Source organism: Prionailurus bengalensis, chromosome A1 (genome assembly GCF_016509475.1).
Source record: "Prionailurus bengalensis isolate Pbe53 chromosome A1, Fcat_Pben_1.1_paternal_pri, whole genome shotgun sequence".
Classification (NCBI taxonomy): Eukaryota; Metazoa; Chordata; class Mammalia; order Carnivora; family Felidae; genus Prionailurus; species Prionailurus bengalensis.
Window position 1 is genome coordinate 20017195 of NC_057343.1, and position 20116 is coordinate 20037310.

Sequence of the window (20116 nt, forward strand, 5' to 3'; positions counted from 1 at the left end):
CTAGGCAATTGCAAACCCTAGACGTTTCAGTCAACCAACCATTTAGAGAGAGGATATAAATCCTGATTGTGGTCTGAAAACTTTTTCACTGACATCTTCTAGTTGGATCAAGAAACATGAGCATCAAAACTTGTAGAATAAAAGCCTATGGTTTGGAAGAAAATACTGAAGACAATAGCGGAGTATTCTTTTATAACATGTTCCATCGTTAAAGCTCCTGGTTGGTAGAATTCAATATATTGTGGAAAAATTCTAATTGATAAAAAAAAACCATTGTGTCATAGTTTAATTAGCACCTTTTTTCTTTCAGTGTTCCAAAAATAATGGCATTTCTTAGAACCCGTGGTGTCTCAGAATTGGTGAAATATGGTATGTAACCTTGCATTTTCAAACCAATCCTCTTAAGACAGGTCTTGTTATCATGCTTGGTGTTTGCTGACTTATAATAGTGCAGTCTCATTATGCTGGTCTGTCTTCTGTCTTTCCATTAGATTACAAACTCTATGACCTACCATAGTGCCTGTCACATAGTAGGGATGCAATTAACATTAATTGAAAGAATTACAGCAATGGTCATGCTCTTTAGCTGGAGAAACTGCTCCACTGTGATTCTAATTCTCAATTTGGTGGTGTCTATTTCCAGGACTGATCTTGAATCCTCTGAGCCATCAACTGTTACTGTGAAATACTGCTTGTTGGAAAGGTTTAATTTCCTCTTCAGAAGTAGTCCCTTAGTAGCATTTTTTCCCTTGAGGATTGATTAGGATGACCAAAATTAAATCTCTTTATATATGTAATATCCAAATACATTCTGCTGTCTAGTTTCACATCTCAATTTTTATGCTTATTACTTCTTGGTTTTGCGTGTGTGTGTGTTCTTTTCTTTTTTTTTTTTAATGTTCTCAACCTGTCAACATCATTGACTACTGTGATCTCAAAGAGTAAAGCAGAGAGCTGAGAAAATGGTAAGACAGCCAAAACAAACTTTGTTAGGTTACATATGAGGAACATTGGGTTCATCTGATTACTCTGTTCAGATGGCACATCCAGATACCGTAAGCCAAGTCCTTGGCACATAATTATTTTTAAACTGTGTTATCCTGCTTAATTGGTTTAAAATAATTTAGCAGGGTGCTGGTTGGCTCCTACAAATGAATCTAATTCATCAGTTCTTAATTGTTAAAATAGCCCTATTTCGACAATTTAGGCTATTGTTGAAGCCAGAGTCGCCACTCCTTCAGAGGCTTTCATATAATTTATTCATTCCCTTTTAAATTGGAGCCCTAGCATTAGGCAGCATTCCTTTAAAAAACAACAACAAAGAGCAAATTTTCTCCCACATACCTCTTCTGACCAATGTCCTCCCAGAGAAACCTTCCCTAATCCCCGAGACTGCAACAGCACAGGATTTAGCGCACATACTCCCAACTCATTCTCTCTCCCTCTAGCATTGCAAGAGCTCACCGTTTTTTCACTTGAGTCTGATGAAATAGTTGGCTTACATTTAGGGGCCATGTTTTAGATAAATAAGCCTGCATAAAACCAGAATTGTTCTAGAATCACAGAGATTGGAAAGCTCTGGTACTATTTAGTTTTCTCTTTTTATTTTTTGTCAAACATGGTTGAATTCCTGCAATTTAAATAAGCATATGATACGAATCCACGGTTACCTATACTAGTGTCACATTTAGTTTTTTTCCCCCTTTACTTTGCAGATTTATTTAAGAACTTCTTTTAAGAAACGTAATAATAACTCTAAGGGTATGTGAATTTTTAAAGTTATTTAGTGTGTACTACTAGATGTAGACATATACATAATTTTTATACTTTAAGCATATAGTTCTTAATCAGTATTTATAAGATTCACCTAAAGAGCTTTATAAAAAATGAGATGACCAGGGCCCATCCCAATTCTACTGAATCACTTGCCTCTGGGTATGGGGATTTGGTGCATTTTTAACTCTGTGGGCAATGCTGATGTGCATTTCCTGGCCCCAAACCACTGCTTTAAGCCATCATCAACCAATAGCTTAATTGTCAACCAGAGTCACTAAGAATAAACTTGGCCTATTTCACAATTCTGTCTAGGGACCACTCGTCAATGCTTCCTGGTTTCTGATTGCCTCTTGATTTGCTGCCTATATATGTCCTGATTTCTTTCTTGTTCTGCCTCTGGCCTTGCCTTCCAGCACTTCTGGGCTTCTGAACTGGAAACCTGGTCTTTGATCTCAGAAGCCATCATAAGCACAGGTTCTGGTTCTATGCTCTAGGTTGGCTCTTTGGACTTGGCCTGATCTTTGCATCTAACACTGTCTCTACCATACATCTCCATTTATGACAATCTGCCAACTCCACTGAGTCAGGGAAGAAAGAGCCATGATGTCTCCATAGGAAATGATTTCAAATAACTAGAACAGGGAAAGTCATTATTAATGCATACTCATGTACTTCAGTAGTCGAGTTTGATTTCCTTCAAACACTGCTTTGTACTTAGTACCCCAACTAAGAACTGTAATTTATATGGGGAAAAAAAATCCTTAGTCTGGAATAAAGGCCCTCTACTGTCTAGATCTGACCTACCTTTCTGGATCTTAATACTATTCTTCACATACCTAGTGCTCCAGCTCAGCTGAACTACACTGTTCCCCAGGAAGCCCCTGGCACTGCTGTTAGCTTCCTTTCTTCGCTACATTTTCAATGTCGAAAAGGACTTTTTCATCAGCAGCTGCCTCTTGCTTTACCCACATATTCAAATCCTACCAATTCTTTGAAGCAGTGTTTCTCAAACCTGAGTAATGCAAAGGAAATTCCTGTCATTCTAGAGAATACATATTAGGATAGGCAGGAGTCCATGGACCAGCTTGAAAAGCACTGGTACAGTAAACAGAAGGTCAATTCTATGAAAATCTTTCATTTGCAAATTATCACTTTGAAAGAAAAATGTTGTCTTTACAACTGGTGTAACAATTTGTATATTGTCAGTAAAATGAAAACACACATTTTAAAGTCTCAAAGAACTCTTGATTTTTTATCTCCAGATCTAGGATCTCAGAGAAATGTGGCTTTTAAGGAACATCCTAAATATACTGGCCCTGGAAAATGTTCATCACCCAAGGGTAATACATTTTTCTCTTTTCTGAATTATTTAGCATCTAATCACTCTCTGCCTTGTAGTAGCTAATAATATGTATGTAGTATTTTTCTAAAAAAAACCACAAGCTCTTTGAAGGCAGGGTCCACATTTTAATCATTTTAAAACTCCACTGGTCCTCAGCAAATATTGGATGTAAGACCTGTATTCCATCTTATTTTGTAGTCCAAATCTCTTAAAAATCTCTCTTCTGTCGTACATACTCACAGAACAGCGTATGACTGAAACAGCCCTACTATAAATTCGTAAGAAGTTCAGAGGTTGTCCTAAGTATTAGGAAAAAGTCCAAGTTATGAAACTCAAGATTTTTAAAAAGTGCTACAAAACCAGTCTCTTTTGTGTTGAGACTGATAGGAACAATTTCATTAAATGATCAGCAGGCAAATAAGAATTTCAGGATAAAAAATAAAGTCGAAATGCAAGGCTAGCAGGAGAGGCCCTAAAGACATCTACACAGTCTTTATAAGGGTTGTGTGTCTCTTACACACAGGCACGGTCTTCAGTTTTTCAACTAGTATATTTGAGTGAACAGTGTTCCTCGGACATTTAGGAAAGGATTCATTACTTCGGGCAGGGTGAATAGGGGTTTCGTTTAACCAAGAACGACTTCCCGCATACATTATTCGGAACCAGTCTTAGACACAGCATGCAGTGAAAGGGAAGAGCACTGGCAGGATTATGAGGAACCCACTGTCACCTAGGCAAGCTGAAATCAGTTTTTCCATTTAAAAACGAGTTCTTGGTCTACGGTTTTCTAAGGTCCCTTTTAACTCTGAAATTGACGTTCTTTGGTCCTAAGAAAACTCGGCTTGACAGAGGTTATTTGGTAGAATCGTTTTTCCCCCCCGAGAATAAAAAGCGCAACAAACTGTTTATCGATATTTGAGTCTTTCCCCATGTCCTTTAAAGGGCTGAGTTAGGAAAACAGAAGGTTAGTCCTCTTTTTGTTGGGTCCTCCACCGAGAGCTCCTGGTGTGCTCCGGGTCCAGCCCTCACCCTAGGTCGCTCCCCAAGGCCGAGCGAGACTGCGGGCGAAGCTGGCCTCTCATCCCCACTCCCCGCCGGGAGCGGTGGGACTGGCGGAGATTAGTCCCAGGTCATAAACAACCTCTCACTTCCCCTCCCCCGCCCCGGGCCCGCCCGCGCAGGGGCCGGCCCTCCCAGGCCCAAGGAACCTCCTCCGGCGACCGCAGGCCCGGAGCTCTCCTCGCAGGGAAGACCGCGCGGGCCGGCCCCCTTCTAAGCGGGTATTTGATTACTTTACTCATCCCCTCCTCACTCGCCCCCGGGGGAAGGGGTTTGATACTGCGACCTCGCAAGGGGAGGTGAGGCCAGCCTCCATTTCCCTTCCTCCGACCCCTATCACCTCCAACAGCCAAGGAGAGGCCAGCGGCACTGACGCGCAGACTCACATCCGCGGCCGCCCCGCGCGCGCCGCCGCGGCCCCCTCCCCCACGCCACGGTCTTTCCGCGGTCGGTCCCCGCCCCTTCCCGGAGCCCGCCTCCGCGTCTGCTGGCCCGCCTGCTCGTCCCTTGCGCTCGCTCTCGCGCGCACCCGATGCCCCGCCTCCGCGCGTGCTCAATAACTGTTCCCGGAGCCGGCCTACAAGCTTCCCCCGCCCCTGAGCTGTTTGAATATGCTAATGAGAAGCTTGGGATTAGCCAATAGGATAACGGGGCGGTGCGTCACGTGGCTCGAGGACGTGTCAAGGGGCGGAGCCTCTGCAGACCCTGCCCGAGTTAAAACCGGAGTGTGAGAGAGAAAAGCGCTTCAGTAGCGAGAGGGGCTGAGAAAGTGGTGACACCGCCGGGGTGCGGAGGGAGTCCCTGAAACTTCTCCCAACAGCCCCAGGGCCAATCTCCCCTCAGCCCACTCCCCTCTTCGCCAGCTCCCAGGTCCCCACTCCCTGCACCGGGGGTGGGGTGGGGAGCCAGGCCCGTCTCCCGCTGGGACACACACAGGGGCCGGGAGCGGGGACGGGACCCCCGAGGCGGGGGGGACGGACGGACCGACCGACAGACAGACGGCCGGGCGCCCGCCCCAGCGGGCAGGCAGGCAGGAGGAGGCGGAGGCGGGGGTACGACGGGGAGGACTGGGTCTGGGGAGTTTCCTCTCAACTATCGGGGGAGAAACTCCCCGCAGCCGGAGGAAAGACCCAGACGGTGTTTTCCTCCCGGGGGCCGCGCTCCCCCGCCCCGCGTAGCGGCGGTCGCCGCCGCCGCCACCGGCGCCTCCACCTCTACCATCTCCTCTTTCTCCACCTCGGGCCCCGGTGTCCCCGGCCAGCACTATGCCCATCTTACTGTTCCTGATAGACACGTCTGCCTCTATGAACCAGCGCAGCCATCTGGGCACCACCTACCTGGACACGGCCAAAGGCGCGGTAGAGACCTTCATGAAGGTACCGACTGACCGAGCCCGGGCGGCGACCCGGGCCCGGCGACCCACGGGCGGCAGGGGTGGGGGGGAGGGTGGCCGGGGGCGGCGAGGCGGAGGTGTCGGGGACCTGACTGCGGGAGCTGCCGGGCTCGGGGACCCCCTCCCCCACCGCGCGGGCGGGCGGGCGGGCGGGCGCTGCGAGCCGGGCTCGGCCCAGGCCCGGGCTCCAGGCGGTGTGTGGGGGCCGATCTGTGTGTGGGGGGCGGTGTGGAGGGGTGGCCGCTGCGTGTGCGGTACTGTGGGGGGGGGGGCGGCGGGGCCGCTCGGCGCCCCTTCGCATCGTAACCTCGCTTCTGTGCTTCCCTCTCGCCCGCCCTGTTCCTTCTCCTGTCCCCCACCCGCTCTCCCGCAGCTCCGTGCCCGGGACCCTGCCAGCAGAGGAGACAGGTATATGCTGGTCACTTTCGAAGAGCCGCCCTATGCTATCAAGGTAACAGCCCTCGCCCTCCCCCTTCCCTTCCCTGTTCCTTCCTCGCTCGCCCTCCCCGCCCCCCCATTCACCCTTCATTATGCTCCCCTCCCCCACCCGCTGTGCTCCAGGCGCTGAGGTCTTTTCCCCTGCGGGCTTCCACCCCCTCCCCCGCTCCGGAGCGTCCTGGCGCGGCGCGGAGTCGCTGGGCCACCGCCGTCCCCTCCCCAGCCCGGCCCGGCGGTGGTGGCGGCGGCGGCGGCGGCGGCGGCGGCGGCGCTGCGATCAACATGGCCGACATTTCCCCTCCGCGGCGTGAGCGGCAGCAATGAACTGTGGGGGATATTTATTCAAGTTAGCCCCAGTGACAGCCGGGCCCGGCCGCGCCGAGCCCGGGTTTGCATTAAAGGGGACTCGGCCCGGGGCTCGGCCGCGCTCGCCCTGGTTGGCGAGCGAGCCGGGTGGGGGGCTGCGGAGCTTGGTGTTCGGATTCTTCCTCACAGGGCCGCGGGCCAGTGGGACAGCTGCAGGTTAACTTCAGAAGTCCTGCCCACTTCTGCTTTCCACCAGTACCTTTTGCATGCCCAAATCTTGGGTAGTAGGTTCGGGAGTAAATTTCCCAGGGAAGTTACAAAGTATTAAGGCTGTTAGCCACCAAAAGCTGTAGAGCCAGCAGGTTTATCCTTGGCCACCTTTGAAGAGAGTTTCCTTGGCAGTGATACGGTATTAACACGTTAATCTAACCATACTGTAAAGTGAAGCAAAGCAGCTCCTTGGCGAACGGCATATTGTAACGGCCGCCCGTGTGTACATGGCTTTAAAGGATGAAAAAAAAAATTCTTACATTTTCTTTACAGGCCGGATGGAAAGAAAACCATGCAACGTTTATGAATGAACTGAAAAACCTTCAGGCTGAAGGACTTACGACTCTTGGCCAATCCCTAAGGACAGCTTTTGATTTATTAAATTTAAATAGATTAGTAACTGGCATAGACAACTATGGGCAGGTAGGTTGAATATTAAGGTGGAAAAACAGTTGATTTTTCTTTTTGTGGAGAAACACTGTCAAGTCCAAAACCTATATAACATGAAATACAAGTATGAAGCATTTCAGATTAAAGTACGATATGCACATAATACAAAAGTGAAACTGACCATATTTTACTGGCTTTAAAGCCCTCATTTTTTTTTTTCTTAAAATGTATTTGTATTCAGAATTAGAGTCTGAATTTTTGTGCTGTAGCATTGACACGAATTTGGTTTTAATCCCTTGAAGTTCACTCAGGTTATAAAAGGGGAAAACTTTCTGCCTCACCACGCTCAGTCTCTGTGATAATCTACCCACAGACAATTGTGCAACTCCTGCAGTGACTTCTGGACACTAGTTGACTAGTGGTTTTCATTTTTTTGTTAGTAAAAACATCAGAGGAATTTTTGTTTTTGTCGGGGTTTAATTTAACCATATTTTATAGTTATTCTGAAAGGTAAGATTTTCATTGGCGTGCAGTAACTGAGTACATTAACATTTTTCAGCTGTTGAAGCATCCACAGTAAGCATCTATGCAGGAAGAATTCTGAATTCGCTTCTGAATTAAATCATGGGTCCAGAGGCTGTTATTATTTTTGAACTCCATACTTGGAAAAGAGGCTTTTTGAATTTTCTTTATCTCTGCCCCCCCCCCCCCCCCCCCCCCCCGCCAGCCCCCATATGATGGTTCACTATGAAATAAGGCAAAGTAGTCCGTTGTTATTTTTGAGATTGCTGGCCAGGAAAATTAAAGATACTGGTGAATGTGTAATGTTACACATAACAAAGGAATATTAGTTCCAAGTTCAATTTTTAAGTTGTAGTCCAGAAACATTATTGCCACAAATGATACATTTAGGAATACATTTTGTTCTTTTCTCAAGGTCCATGAGCCACAATTTTCATGAGTTTGACAAATTTCAGGAAAATTTCCAGTGATTATAACTTTTGGTTGCTTTATATAGGAAGAAACAGAATTATTCCCTTGTTTTAGAAATGTTTGTGCTTTGCTTAGTGGTACCTATTGGGCACCTAAACATTTTTGGAAAGAGCTGAATATAATCCTATAGCATTTAAGTATACATGATTCAGAGTCATTTTGTTCTAGTTCTACTGAATTGCACTTCCACTGTTTAATTCAGTAAATGCTTATTTTCTTACCACATAAATCTTTTAAGTTTTTCTCTCCTGTTTTATTTTGCAACATTTGTAATTTTAGGTAGGTTTGTCATGAACTTTTTCTGCCAAGAATCTGTAAAATAGATTTCTTACCCTTTTCTATTTCTTTGTTATATGTAGTGATATACAGGCCTACTGGTGAAGGTTTTGATCCAAGCTTCTTTGAGTTCAAAGACAAATTTGAAACTTGCCATTATTTGGTTACTCTTAATTTGGTTGTCCGGGTGTCAATGTATGGAAGAACTATTTCCTATTTCTCTGCATCATATTTCATAAGGCATTTACACACATTTACCTCCTGCCACCTATTAAAAATATTTCTTAGGGTGCTTCTTTAGAGAAGCTGATTGTCGTGGAGAGGCTGAGGACATTTGCAATTTAAGCTTGTATTTTCCTTTTCCCAGTTGCCATCTTCCACCAGAGAATGCTTAAGTTCTTATCTGTAAAGCGTACGATGTTTGAGGTTGAAGGTGGTCCTGCTGGGCTGTTACCACTTTGACCAAGAGAAGAGCCTGGAGATTGGGATGTTTTTGCATGTTCGGATTTATTAATTCGAGAAGGGGGAGGGATAATGCTTCTCAGTTATTTTGATGAGTAAGCAAGGATGCATGGAGTAGTACTAGTGCTTATGTCCTGAATTGGCACATAAAAGTGACACTAGCATTAAAATAATTGAGGAAGCCATAATTTTCAAATGAAAATGAGTAAAGCACTTACTTAGAAGAAAACATCTTCCCAGAGAGATTTCTCACCATAAGTCTTTATTTCGCTGATTTAAATATTACACATTTTCTGTTAAAGGATAGATTATCAAGAATTTTGGATGTCTCAAATACTTAACACTAAATATAGTTCATGTATTTTCTTTGTTAAGAGTACTTTGTGTTTGCCTGTTTTCTGTGGAATAGTTTTATTCTGTAACCTCAGTGTTTTTACATAAATACTTCCCCTTTCATACTCTACAAGGGTCTGTAGGACCCACAGTACTAAATACTTGTATATAATTTTAGTACGTGAAAGGAAATGAGACAACGTGAGCTAGATGAAAGGGACAGAGCATATTTTTAGAGAGCATCTAAAAACAGTTATGTACATTTCTGAATGACTTTTTTAAATACCTAAATGTGGATGTATATGTATGTATATTAGATACCCCCATAGCTACTCCCTCCCCACATACATGTACATATGTGATTTTCCATAACTAATCCCAAGGGTATTTTCAATGTCTGTATTGCTTGTGTTAAGTTAGTAAGTATACCTACAAATAAATTGTCTTTGAGATGTTAGTAATTAGGATACTAACAGAATTTGTAGGGTGTAAGTAAGGTTAAAGTAGCTGAGAAAAAAAACGCATCTTGGTGATTGTTTTCTTCAAGCACTTTGGATATCCCAGTAAAAACTTCCTTGCGTATAGAAGTCCGTATAAATATTTAATTTTGAAAATCTGTACCATTTGCTGATATTTCTGCAATCATGGAACAAAGTATAGCTTCTTTCTAGTCTTTTCCTTGGATATTATAGCAACACTTAAATTGCTTATCATTGCAGCTAAATGTGACACATGTGTTTTTTACATGTATTCACCAGAGTTTCAAATAATGCTGATCTTTTGAGAACCACCGAAAATCTGATGAAGAGAATCCTTGAGCAGTGCCTAAAAGCAGATACAATATGTGTTTAATTTTTTAAAGGATTTTCAATGCCAAATTTTACCTCATTTGAAAAATAGTAACTTTTTAGACAAGATCAAATTGAATGAATCTTAGGGAGAGAATTTTAACCAGTTTATTCTTCAGCATAAATATTTGTGAACTTAGCAAATTCAGGTGGAGTTCTAATACTACTTTTTTCCTTTTACCCAGGCAGTATCTATTTAGTACTAAGGTAGTACAAAATACAGGCTTTTCTTGTAATGTAGGTGAAGTAATGAAAACTTGATTCCCATTTGGGTTTTTTGTTTCCCTTAGGCTGTCAAGAAATATATTACCAGTAGTTTTATATTTATTGACCTGTCGACATTTTTTTCAAAAGAAAGTAGATTTTTGTACTGGAACGTGCTTCTGTGCTGAGTATGAACTGGAAAGAGTGGTGAATGGTATTTTGTAAAATTTTTAAGTCCATGAACTTTTTTTCCTAATTTTTTAAATTGTGGTAAAAAAAAAAAAAAAAGAAAACCCACATAATACCAAATTTACCATCTTAACCGTTGTTTGTTTGCTTGTTCATTTATTTAAGTAATCTCTATAACCGTGTGGGGCTTGAACTCAACCCAGAAATCAAGAGTCCCCTGGTCTTCCTGCTGAGCCAGCCAGATGCCTGCTGTACAATTTGGTAGTATTAAGTATATTCACACTGTTTTGCAACCAGTCTCCAGAACTTTTTCAATCTTTCATAACTGAAACTTTATACCAGTTGAACATAACTTATTTTTTCCTCCCTCCAGTCCCTGACAACCACAATTCTAATTTCTATCTCTATTTGAATACTCTAGAGATGCCTTATATAAATGGAATCATACAGTGTTAGTCATTTTGTGACTGGCTTATTTCACTTAGCATAATGTCTTCACCATTCATCGCTGTGGTAGCTTATTTCAAGATTTTATACTCCTTCTTAGGACTGAATAATTTTTCATTGTATGTATATACCACGTTTTGCATGTCCATTCATCCATGATGGACTTTTGGGTTTCCACCTCTTGGCTATTTTGAATAATGCTGCTATGAACAAGGTGTGCAAATGTCTCTCTGAGATCCTGCTTTCAATTCTTTTGAATATACACCCTGAAGTGGAATTGCTGGATCCTGTAATTTTATTAAATTTTTGAAAAACTCCTCTATTTTGCATAGTGGTTGCAATTGTTTTATATTCCCACTAACAGGGCACAAGAATTGCAATTTCTCCACATGCTTGTCAACACTATTTTCTGTTTTTCTGATTTGGGCCATCATAATAGATATAAGTGATATCTTACTGGTTTATTTGCATTTGCCCAATTATTTATATTGAGCATCTGTTCATATGCTGGTTGGTCATTTGTATATTGGTTTCGGAGAAACATCTGTTTAAGTTCTTTGCTCATTTTTTAATTAAGTTACTTGGTTTTTGTTGTTGTCGTTGAGTTGTGGGAGTTCTTTAAATATTTTGGATATTAACCCCTTACCAGATATGTGATTTGCAAGTTTTTCTCCCATTTCATGGGTTCCCTTTTCACTCTTGATTGTGTCCTTTGATGACAGAAGTTTTAATTATTGATGGAGTCCAGTTTAATTTTTCTTTTGTTGCCTATGCTTTTGGTATCCTCTCCAAGAAATCATTGCCAAACCCAATGTCTCTGAAGCTTTCCCCCTATATTTTCTTTTAGGAGTTTTAGTTTTAGGTCTTGCATTCAAGTTTTTAATCCATTTTGACTTAATTTTTGTATATGGTGTATGGTAAGGGTCCAACTTCATTCTTCTGCCTGTGGACATCTGGTGTTCCTAGCACCATTTGTTTGAAGAGACTCTCCTTTCCCCCATCGAAAGGCTTTGGCCAGTCCTTGAACTTCTTATAAACCTCTTAGACTTATCTTCAATAATTTTTATTGGCTCATAATTCTTACTGATGGATAGGGGACTCTACAGTCAAGTTTGCTTAAAAGTTTTTTCTCTCCATCTTTTTTAACTGGATAAAAGAAGCACAATGGCCAGGAATGTGAAAATTGGAATCCCAGTCCTGACCTTGATACTGAATTACTGTGTAACATGCTTTACCACCCTGTGCCTCTGCTTCTTCATATTCCAGGTTACTAATAATGAAGCCATTGTACTGTTATTATAGAAATGATTAGAGGTTTAAATGGGATGGTATATTAAAAATGTACTTTCAAACTTGTCAAGTGCCGAGGAGACACAAAGCTTTCTTTTTTCCCTCAATAGGTTAGTTTGTTTACCTCTAGTTTTCTGTTATTTTTTGACCTTAAATTTGAAATTTTGATTATAAAAATGTGGTGATTTTTAAAGCAGAATTTTATTACATGCTTTGAAATCTAACAGCCTATTAAATAGGTATTTTTTTTTTCCCTTGGGCTTTGTATTGCTTCCTGAGAAAGCAGTGTGGAAAGTAAATACTATCACTTGGCCGAGTTGTCATAATGGCAGTTGATAAATATGACGAAGCATAGGGATGGTTTGTAAGGTTCAGATAAGTCAGAAAGTCATTCTTTTTTGTAGGAATACAAGTTAGAGAAGAAGGGACCTTTACGTAGAACAAAAGCACATGTTGTAGGATTCTCTCAAATGGGAGCTCCCCCTAGTGCGTTTAAGATGAGATTTACACAAGTTTGTTTTGCAAGGAACCTTTGAGGAACACCTCTGTTGAGTATATCAAGGGATATTTTAATAAGAAGGTTTGAGCTTAAAGTAGCATGAAGTGTGTTTGATTTATTTCCTATTGAGTATTAGTTTTAAAGGTGGTAACTTAAATGAAAAATTTTAAGACCTAGATTTTATTTTCTTTGAAAACACTTACTGTCACTTTTCTTCATAATTTATGCTCTAAATCTGTTTTCTGAAGGATCAAAAAATTGCTTTGTCATGATCTTTCAAAAGAAAATGAAAAAGGATATCCAAAGGACATTACTGCATTCTTAATTAGAAATTACTGTGTAATTCTTACTGTGTAAGAAATTATAAGTATAAAAAGCAAAAAATAATAGGTTTTACTTCAAAGAGAATTTTATTTTCCCTTCATGCAAGGGAATGTCAATAATTACATATTAAATTATGTACAACTGAAAATTAAAAGGCTGGGAACAAATGTAATATTTGAATGAAAGAATTCTACTTTTCAAGTATTTTAAGTTGATTTAAGGTCATTTGTGGTCAGGAGTAAGGAAAGAACTGTTTAGACACGTTCATGTCATAGGTTTCTACAAAGAGATTGTGCAACATTTTATAACTTGAAATTTCTTTAAATATTTAAAATAACCCTTAGCCAATATAACCCTTCACTCAAGTTTCTAACGTATATGTAAAATCATCTTGGTGGTCTTTTTTCATTTGCTTCAGCAGTGCCCATATGTTACTAGCCCTGTGTTCTTTCATTTAAAAAAAAGTATTGCCCTTATGTAAACTTAATTTTTATTTAGCAGTGTTATTAAGTTTCTTAATTTAAACATGGTCCCAGACCATAGACAAAATACTAAAGTTTTTTGTTTCTGTTTTAGTTTGTCAGAAGAAGCAGATTCTTTTTCCCCCAACTTTTTTATTGAGGTACAACTTAAATACACAAATCTTAAGTGTGAAGCTTAGTGAATTTTTATATACGTTCTTGAGAACAAGATTGAACTTTTGTATCTCCTGACAGAAATTTTCATTGGACTTTATGTATCATTATGACTTTTGTTTTATGGGACTTTAGAATTGCAAGTCCTGTTAAAAGTTTACTCCATCTTCCTCATTCTATACATGAAGAAAGTAAAGCCCAGAAAAGTTTAGAAGGCTGATTTCTTTACACTTATGAAATATTTTAAAAGATTAAAATTGGTTATGGAACAGTTATACAGATTTTTTTATTAGCAACTTGTATGTTATTAAAGAACAAATTTTATTTACAAGTGTAACCAATAGATATAAGTCCCTTTTTAGGGGTATGTCTGTGGTTCTCTACTGGAATATGCTTTCTTTCGTTTCCTCTGGTGAAACCAGGCAATTCATTTTGCCAGTTTGTTACATTTAGCCTTTCTTGTAACACTATGAAAATACTGTTATATGCAGTTGGAGTTCCTCCCCACTCCCTTGGAAAAAAGTTAATATGAACGTTGGGGGCCCTGGGGTGGCTCAGTTGATTAAGCGTCCTACTTTCTGGTCATGATCTTGCGATTCATGGGTTTGAGTCCCGTGTCGGGCTCTGTGCTGACAGCTCAGAACCTGGAGCCTGCTTCAGATTCTGTTTCTGTCTCTATCTGCCTCTTCCCTGCTCACACTGGGGAGGGGGCAGAGAGGGAGAGGGAGTGAGAGAGAGAGAGAGAGAGAAAGAGAGAGAATATGAGAGAGAATCCCAAGCAGGCTCTTCACTGTCAGTGTGGATTCGCTATGGAGCTCTTTGTGGGGCTCAGATTCCCAAACTGTGAGATCACGACCTGAGTGAGCCAAAATCAAGAGTTGGATGCTTAGCCTACCAAGCCACCTAGGCGCCCAGATATAAGATAATTTTGAAAACCTCTTAGCATCGTCTTTTAAGATTTAGAAAACTCTGATTGGTTCTATCTGTTCCCACTCCATCCGTGAGTTCCAGGCCAGTCATGTAACCTCTCAGCCTCAGTTTCCTCATTAGGAAAATGAGGTGAAAGGATCTATGCTGCAGGATTGTGGTGAAGATTAACTGGTATGGAATGTAATTTATTGTAACACTTACTCTCATTTTTATGAATTTCCTTTTATTTGCATTTTAAAGACTGGAATTGTGGGCACATGGTATGTTATACAGCTTTTTTCAGTATAAGCAGTGTGGTACAGAAAGAACCGCTTCATTAGAACTGGTCGTGCCTGGCTCTGCCACTTACTAGCTTAGGCTGTATTGACAAGTCCCCTTAGCCTCACTGAACTTCAAATCACTTATCCACAAAATGGTGAAAATAACATAATTCTTGGGAATTTTTGTAAGAACTAGAAATATTAATCATTTAGCAAAGTGCCTGTTTGGCACATGGTAGGAACTCAGATGACGATGATTAACTGTCGTGCCCAATGTTATGTTAAACACTTAACCGGGCAAAGCTTTGTAATCCGAAACCTTTGACAGAAGTTCCATAACCCAACATCTATCCATCATAAACATCGTAAGATGCTAGAATTAGCTAGCCAGTATTTCCAGCTAATGTAAAATTTTGTGCCATAAGGAGCAAACAATGGTTTTGGCTTTAAATTGAAGCTCCAAAAATATTTTCCCCTTGGTGTTGAAAGTTTTTTCTCCAAAATCTCTATTTCTTGTTCAAAAACAGTTTGATAACATGTTTAATTTAATAAAGCAAACATGTTTTTCGATTTTCAGAGAAAGAAGGTTTTAATTTTTTGAGGAAACTTAGATCTGAGTCCATTTCTAGGGCTTCGTAAATAGTATATTTTAGAATACGAGTTGGTGTTGGTTGGGATGGGGTGGAGGGAGGATGTTCTTGTACAGAAGAAAGGTCAAATGTGAAATGTTATGATCCCTTTTATTATTTGTAATGTAGATTTATGTGGGAAAAATAGGATAAGCCTAGGAAGGATTTTTTTCTATATGGTAATAGTTCTTTTTTAGAGCATATGTGATCTAAAATCGGATGATTGGTATAGTGAGGTATAGTTGCACATAAGAAAATATTTTAACATAAGAATCTTACAATTAAGAGGATTATTTGTAACCAAAGGACAAATTTATATCAGGCTAGTGATGTCTTATCAAGATTTATTCTTGTTCCTATGCACTCTTGCTTTTTTAATCTGTTCCTTAAAAGGATATGGCATTTTAACATTTTCCATTTTTTGCTTTTGCCTAGATAAGCTGAGGGACTCGTGGTAAAGGTCCTCAGAAGGATTATATTGTCTGACAAACTGTTACAGTGATGAAAACAGTTCTGAGTATGTGAGAAAAAGTAATTGTAGCATTAGCTATTAGTAATGTACTTTGAAACTCCTCAATGGCAGTATTGATGCTGGCATGTTAAAGGAAACCTCGTTAGATATTAGGAAACATCAACAAAGTCTTCTGGTTATTTTGGAGTTTGAACACTGGAAGCATACCAACAATTATTCTGAAAGGATTAAAAACAATAGTTTTTTTTTTTTTTTTGGTTGTTTTTTATTTTTTTAATGTGTATTCATTTTTGAGAGAGAGAACAGAGTGTGAGCTGGGGAGGGGCAGACAGAGAGGGAGACAGAATCCAAAGCAGGCTCCAGGCTTTGAGCTGTCAGCACAGAGCCCAACGCAGGGCTTGAACTCCCTGACCTCGAGATCATGACCTGAGCTGAGGTCGCATGCTTCACCGATTGAGCCACCCAGGTGCCCCAACAATAGATTATTTTTAATCCCCGGAATTGAAGATGATTCTGTGTTCTGTGAAAGGTTAGGCTGCAAACCTCAGTAAGTGATGTTACAAAGGCTCCATCTACAAGATGATGACAGCATTCAGTCCTTTTGGATTATTGAGAGTAAGCAAAATGATGTCTTTGTGGCCTCTGATAATGCCTGAGTTGTGGTAATTCCTGGTCATTTATGTACTTTGGCAGGTAAAAGCTAATGTAAAATTTTGAATTTTTGTTGTACAGTTTTAGTTGTCAATCCATTTCTCAAAGCAGTAAGTTAGAAAAACCAAGAAATTGCATTCAGAAAATTGGGCCTAAATCAGATAATAGAGTAAAAAGTCTTTATATGTTGGAGTGCCTGGTGGCTCACTTGATTAAGTGTCAGACTTGATTAAGTGTCAACTCAGGTCATGATCTTGTGGGTTCGTGGGTTCGAGCCCCATGTTGGGCTTTGTGCTGACAGCTCAGAGTCTGGAGCCTGCCTCAGATTCTCTTGTCTCCTCTCTCTCCCCTTTGCCCACTAACGTGCACATGTGCTCTTTCTCTCTCCCTCTCTCTCAAAAAATGAATAAATATTAAAAAAAAATTTAAAAGGTCTTTATATGTAAATTTTATTGTTAATCCAGAAGGGACAATGTCTAATCTCAAACAACATTATATTGAATGAACTCTTAATGTAATAAAAAAAAAAAGAGTCATTCTTAGAGCTTCCATTTTAATGAGCTTAGAGCAACTATCAAAAACGTGTGACAACTATCCAGTCATTCATATGACCTCTGTTTTTTCATGAGGTTCATTTCTAAGGTAAAACCTTTGTGGATTTGTATGTATAGTTAGAAGGGCTTATATACTTTTCTTGGCAAAAGGCCCAAGTATTATGTGGTTAGTTTCTCATTTCCTAAACATGTCACCTATTTTGAAAATTTTAAATCTATAAACACTTGGGAAGGGACTTAGTACTAAGCATCAGTAAATGTTTGAGTCAGAGCCTAGGGAGTACAGAGTACAAATACCTTTTGTAATGGATTTGGAGAAATTTTAATAGTTCCTTCTAAAACTTCTGAAATTGGGTTACCATCAATTCTTTCCTAAAAAGTGAAAATTCATGTTTTTTTTTTTTTTACAAAGCAGAGCCCCTTAAAACTAATCTCGAATTATGATTTATCCAATTAAATTATTTTCAGTTGGCCTTCAGCTATAGCACATGGGAAAAAATAGACTGTCAATTTTTCCAAGTGCTTATCATGAGTTTTTTTTTGCTTTATTAAATTTAATGCTTTATTGCTAACTTTACTGACATGAAACATTTATTAGGCAGTTCCTTCTCATTTTCAGTTGTAGTCATGAAGATACTTACATAGAATGCTGTGGTTGAATTCCATCTTCTGTGTAGGAGAGCTGATGTGTGTGTGAATGATTTTTTTGTGAACATATGTGTGGATGTTTAGGAAAAAATAGCTCTTAATAGTTAAAGACATGATTTAACCAGACTTTTGCAAAGGTAATATCTATACATTTGGTGGTAATCAACACCTCAAGGAGATGATTGGTCTGGATAGTATAGGTAGGTCTGTGTGATTTATTGATGTCAAATTAATTTTCAGCATTATTGCTATATATAACTTCTTCTGTCTTTGAAGATAGGTTTTCATCCTGGCTTTTTTTTTCTTTTTCTGCCATGTTTGCAACATGTTTACTATTACATTCTTTGCTGGAATTTTTTCCCAAATTAATATTACCTAGTCCATTTAATATAATGAGCATATTAGGTTTTTTTAAATCTAGAATGTTAGTATTTTTTTTTAAGTTTATTTATTTTGAGAATGAGAACAAGCAGGGTGAGGGTCAGAGAGAGGGAGGGAGAGGGAATCCCAAGCAGCACATGAGCTCATCCATGCTCAGCACAGAGCCTGACGCAGGGCTTGATCATGACTGTGAGATCATGACCTGACCCAATGTCAAGAGTTGGACACTTAACCTACTGAACCACACAGGTACTCCCCAATTTTTTTTTTTTTTACTGCTATTACTGTTTAAATATTACCAAAACCAGTTATTTATTTGTAGAATAATCTTGTTTAAATTTTAGATTCCAGTTCAAATGTAAAACTCAAATTCTGTGAAGTTATTAAATATTTAATATTTTAGACCTATTGAATTTATATTACTGGTTTTTGATGCAGTATTTCTTAGCCCTGTATGTTATGGAGTTTCCTTAACATTTTTGTCCTAAAGTCAAACTGTTCTTCAGTTCTTACAGTATTTCTTTTTTTCCCCCATGTTTGTTTATTTTTGAGAAAAAGAGAGCATGATGGGGGAGAGGCAGAGAGAGAATTCCAAGCAGGCTCTGCTGTCAGTGCAGAGCCGACCTGGGGCTCAATCCATGAACTGTGAGATCACCGACTGAGCCACCTAGGCGCTCCTATAGTATTTCTTACATGATTACTGTGTGGTTTATTAATTGAATCAAATTATAGGATATTTCTCTTGGTCGTTATATTAAAATAAATATATGGGATTCCCCTGGCTTTTTCTTAAGTCTTATTTCATCTGTTTTTAATGATGCTAATATTTTTAACATAAGGAATTGTATGGTTAGGTAAAGGAACTATATTTGTACACAACTGTATAATGGAATTACTTGAAACTAAAAGAATATATATTTTAATGTGGAATTTTAATTGTTTAATTTTGATGTTTTTCTGTAGTTATAGACCTTAATTTATTCTAAGATGCTAGGTTTTCATACACTAGCAGATTTTTAAAGGTTTATTTTTAGATACTAAGCACATTTTAATTTTGACTACTTGTTTTGAATGTGTAATAAATGCACATGGTTAAAAAGTTCAAGCATTATAGAAAGTTACACAGTTGCTCACTTCCATTGTTCAGGGGCAGCCATGGTTAATCAGTTTGTAATGTATCTTTCAGAGATCTTTTATTTTATTTTTTTTAATCTTTTAAAAAATTTATTATTTTTAGAGAGAGTGGGGGAAGTGCAGGGGTGGGGGGAAGAGAGAGAGAGAAAGAGAGGGAGAGGGAGAGAATCTTAAGCAGGCTCCATGGTCAGCGTGGAACCTGATGTGGGGCTCTATTCCATGACCCTGGGATCATGACCTGAGCTGAAATCAAGAGTGGGACACTCAACCAACTGAGCCACCCAGGCTCCCCTTTCAGAGGTCTTTTCTATATATTCAGAGGTGCTATTTTTTTTATAAGCACTAATTTCCTAAGGTGAATATTGTAGAGTTTTTTTTTTTTTTATCAAAAGACTCATTTTTGCCATACCACTTGAGATCATAACTATAAAAGTAATAATCTTAAATTCTAAAACAAACATAAAACTTGTAATTCTGGCCTTGGAATATTGATTTAAATATAAGGCTGTCAGGCCTTTATTGACTTAAGTAATTAATATATTTTGTTTGGAATGTTTAATTAACCAGTTGTGATTCATTCCTGTAATATAACGAACCTCCCACCCTTTAAAAGAAGCAAAACTGTATTAACGACAGTGAATTATTGAATAGAAGATATAATTAGCACATCAAAACTGTGATTTCATAGATCTTATTGATATAGTTTGAGGCAAAAATAAAATAACTGACTTCAAGGGAAATATTGAGTACATAAATATTAGTACAGGTAATAAGCAGATATTGACAAAATTCTGGTTGTGGTATGCAGTTGCCTGAAGTTGAGCAATACTGAACTAAATGTTATATATACTAGTTGACTTGTATTTGCAAAGTATGTATTAAAAGTTGCTTTTCTCATTTCTATGTAGTTGTAATTGTGTTTATTATCAGTATTATGACAAGTCTTTGGAAGTGAATTGCATCCTAAGATATTTTTCTTTTAG

The 20116-nt window shown here is 39.6% G+C and overlaps 1 protein-coding gene across 2 annotated transcripts in view; it reads left to right on the plus strand.

Annotated features, from left to right (window-relative positions):
- Window positions 1-4379: 4379 nt before the first annotated feature.
- INTS6 (integrator complex subunit 6) overlaps window positions 4380-20116 on the plus strand; it is a 91535-nt gene continuing 75798 nt past the window's right edge. Inside the window, exons 1-4 of one of the 2 annotated variants that reach the window (XM_043578162.1) lie at window positions 4380-4398; window positions 5468-5553; window positions 5944-6021; window positions 6858-7007. In XM_043578162.1, the coding sequence (XP_043434097.1) occupies window positions 5482-5553; window positions 5944-6021; window positions 6858-7007 (300 nt within the window). In that variant the 5' untranslated portion in view covers window positions 4380-4398; window positions 5468-5481. Of the gene's footprint in view, window positions 4399-4842; window positions 5554-5943; window positions 6022-6857; window positions 7008-20116 lie in introns of those variants that run through there. The other variant, XM_043578156.1, reaches the window with a different exon arrangement.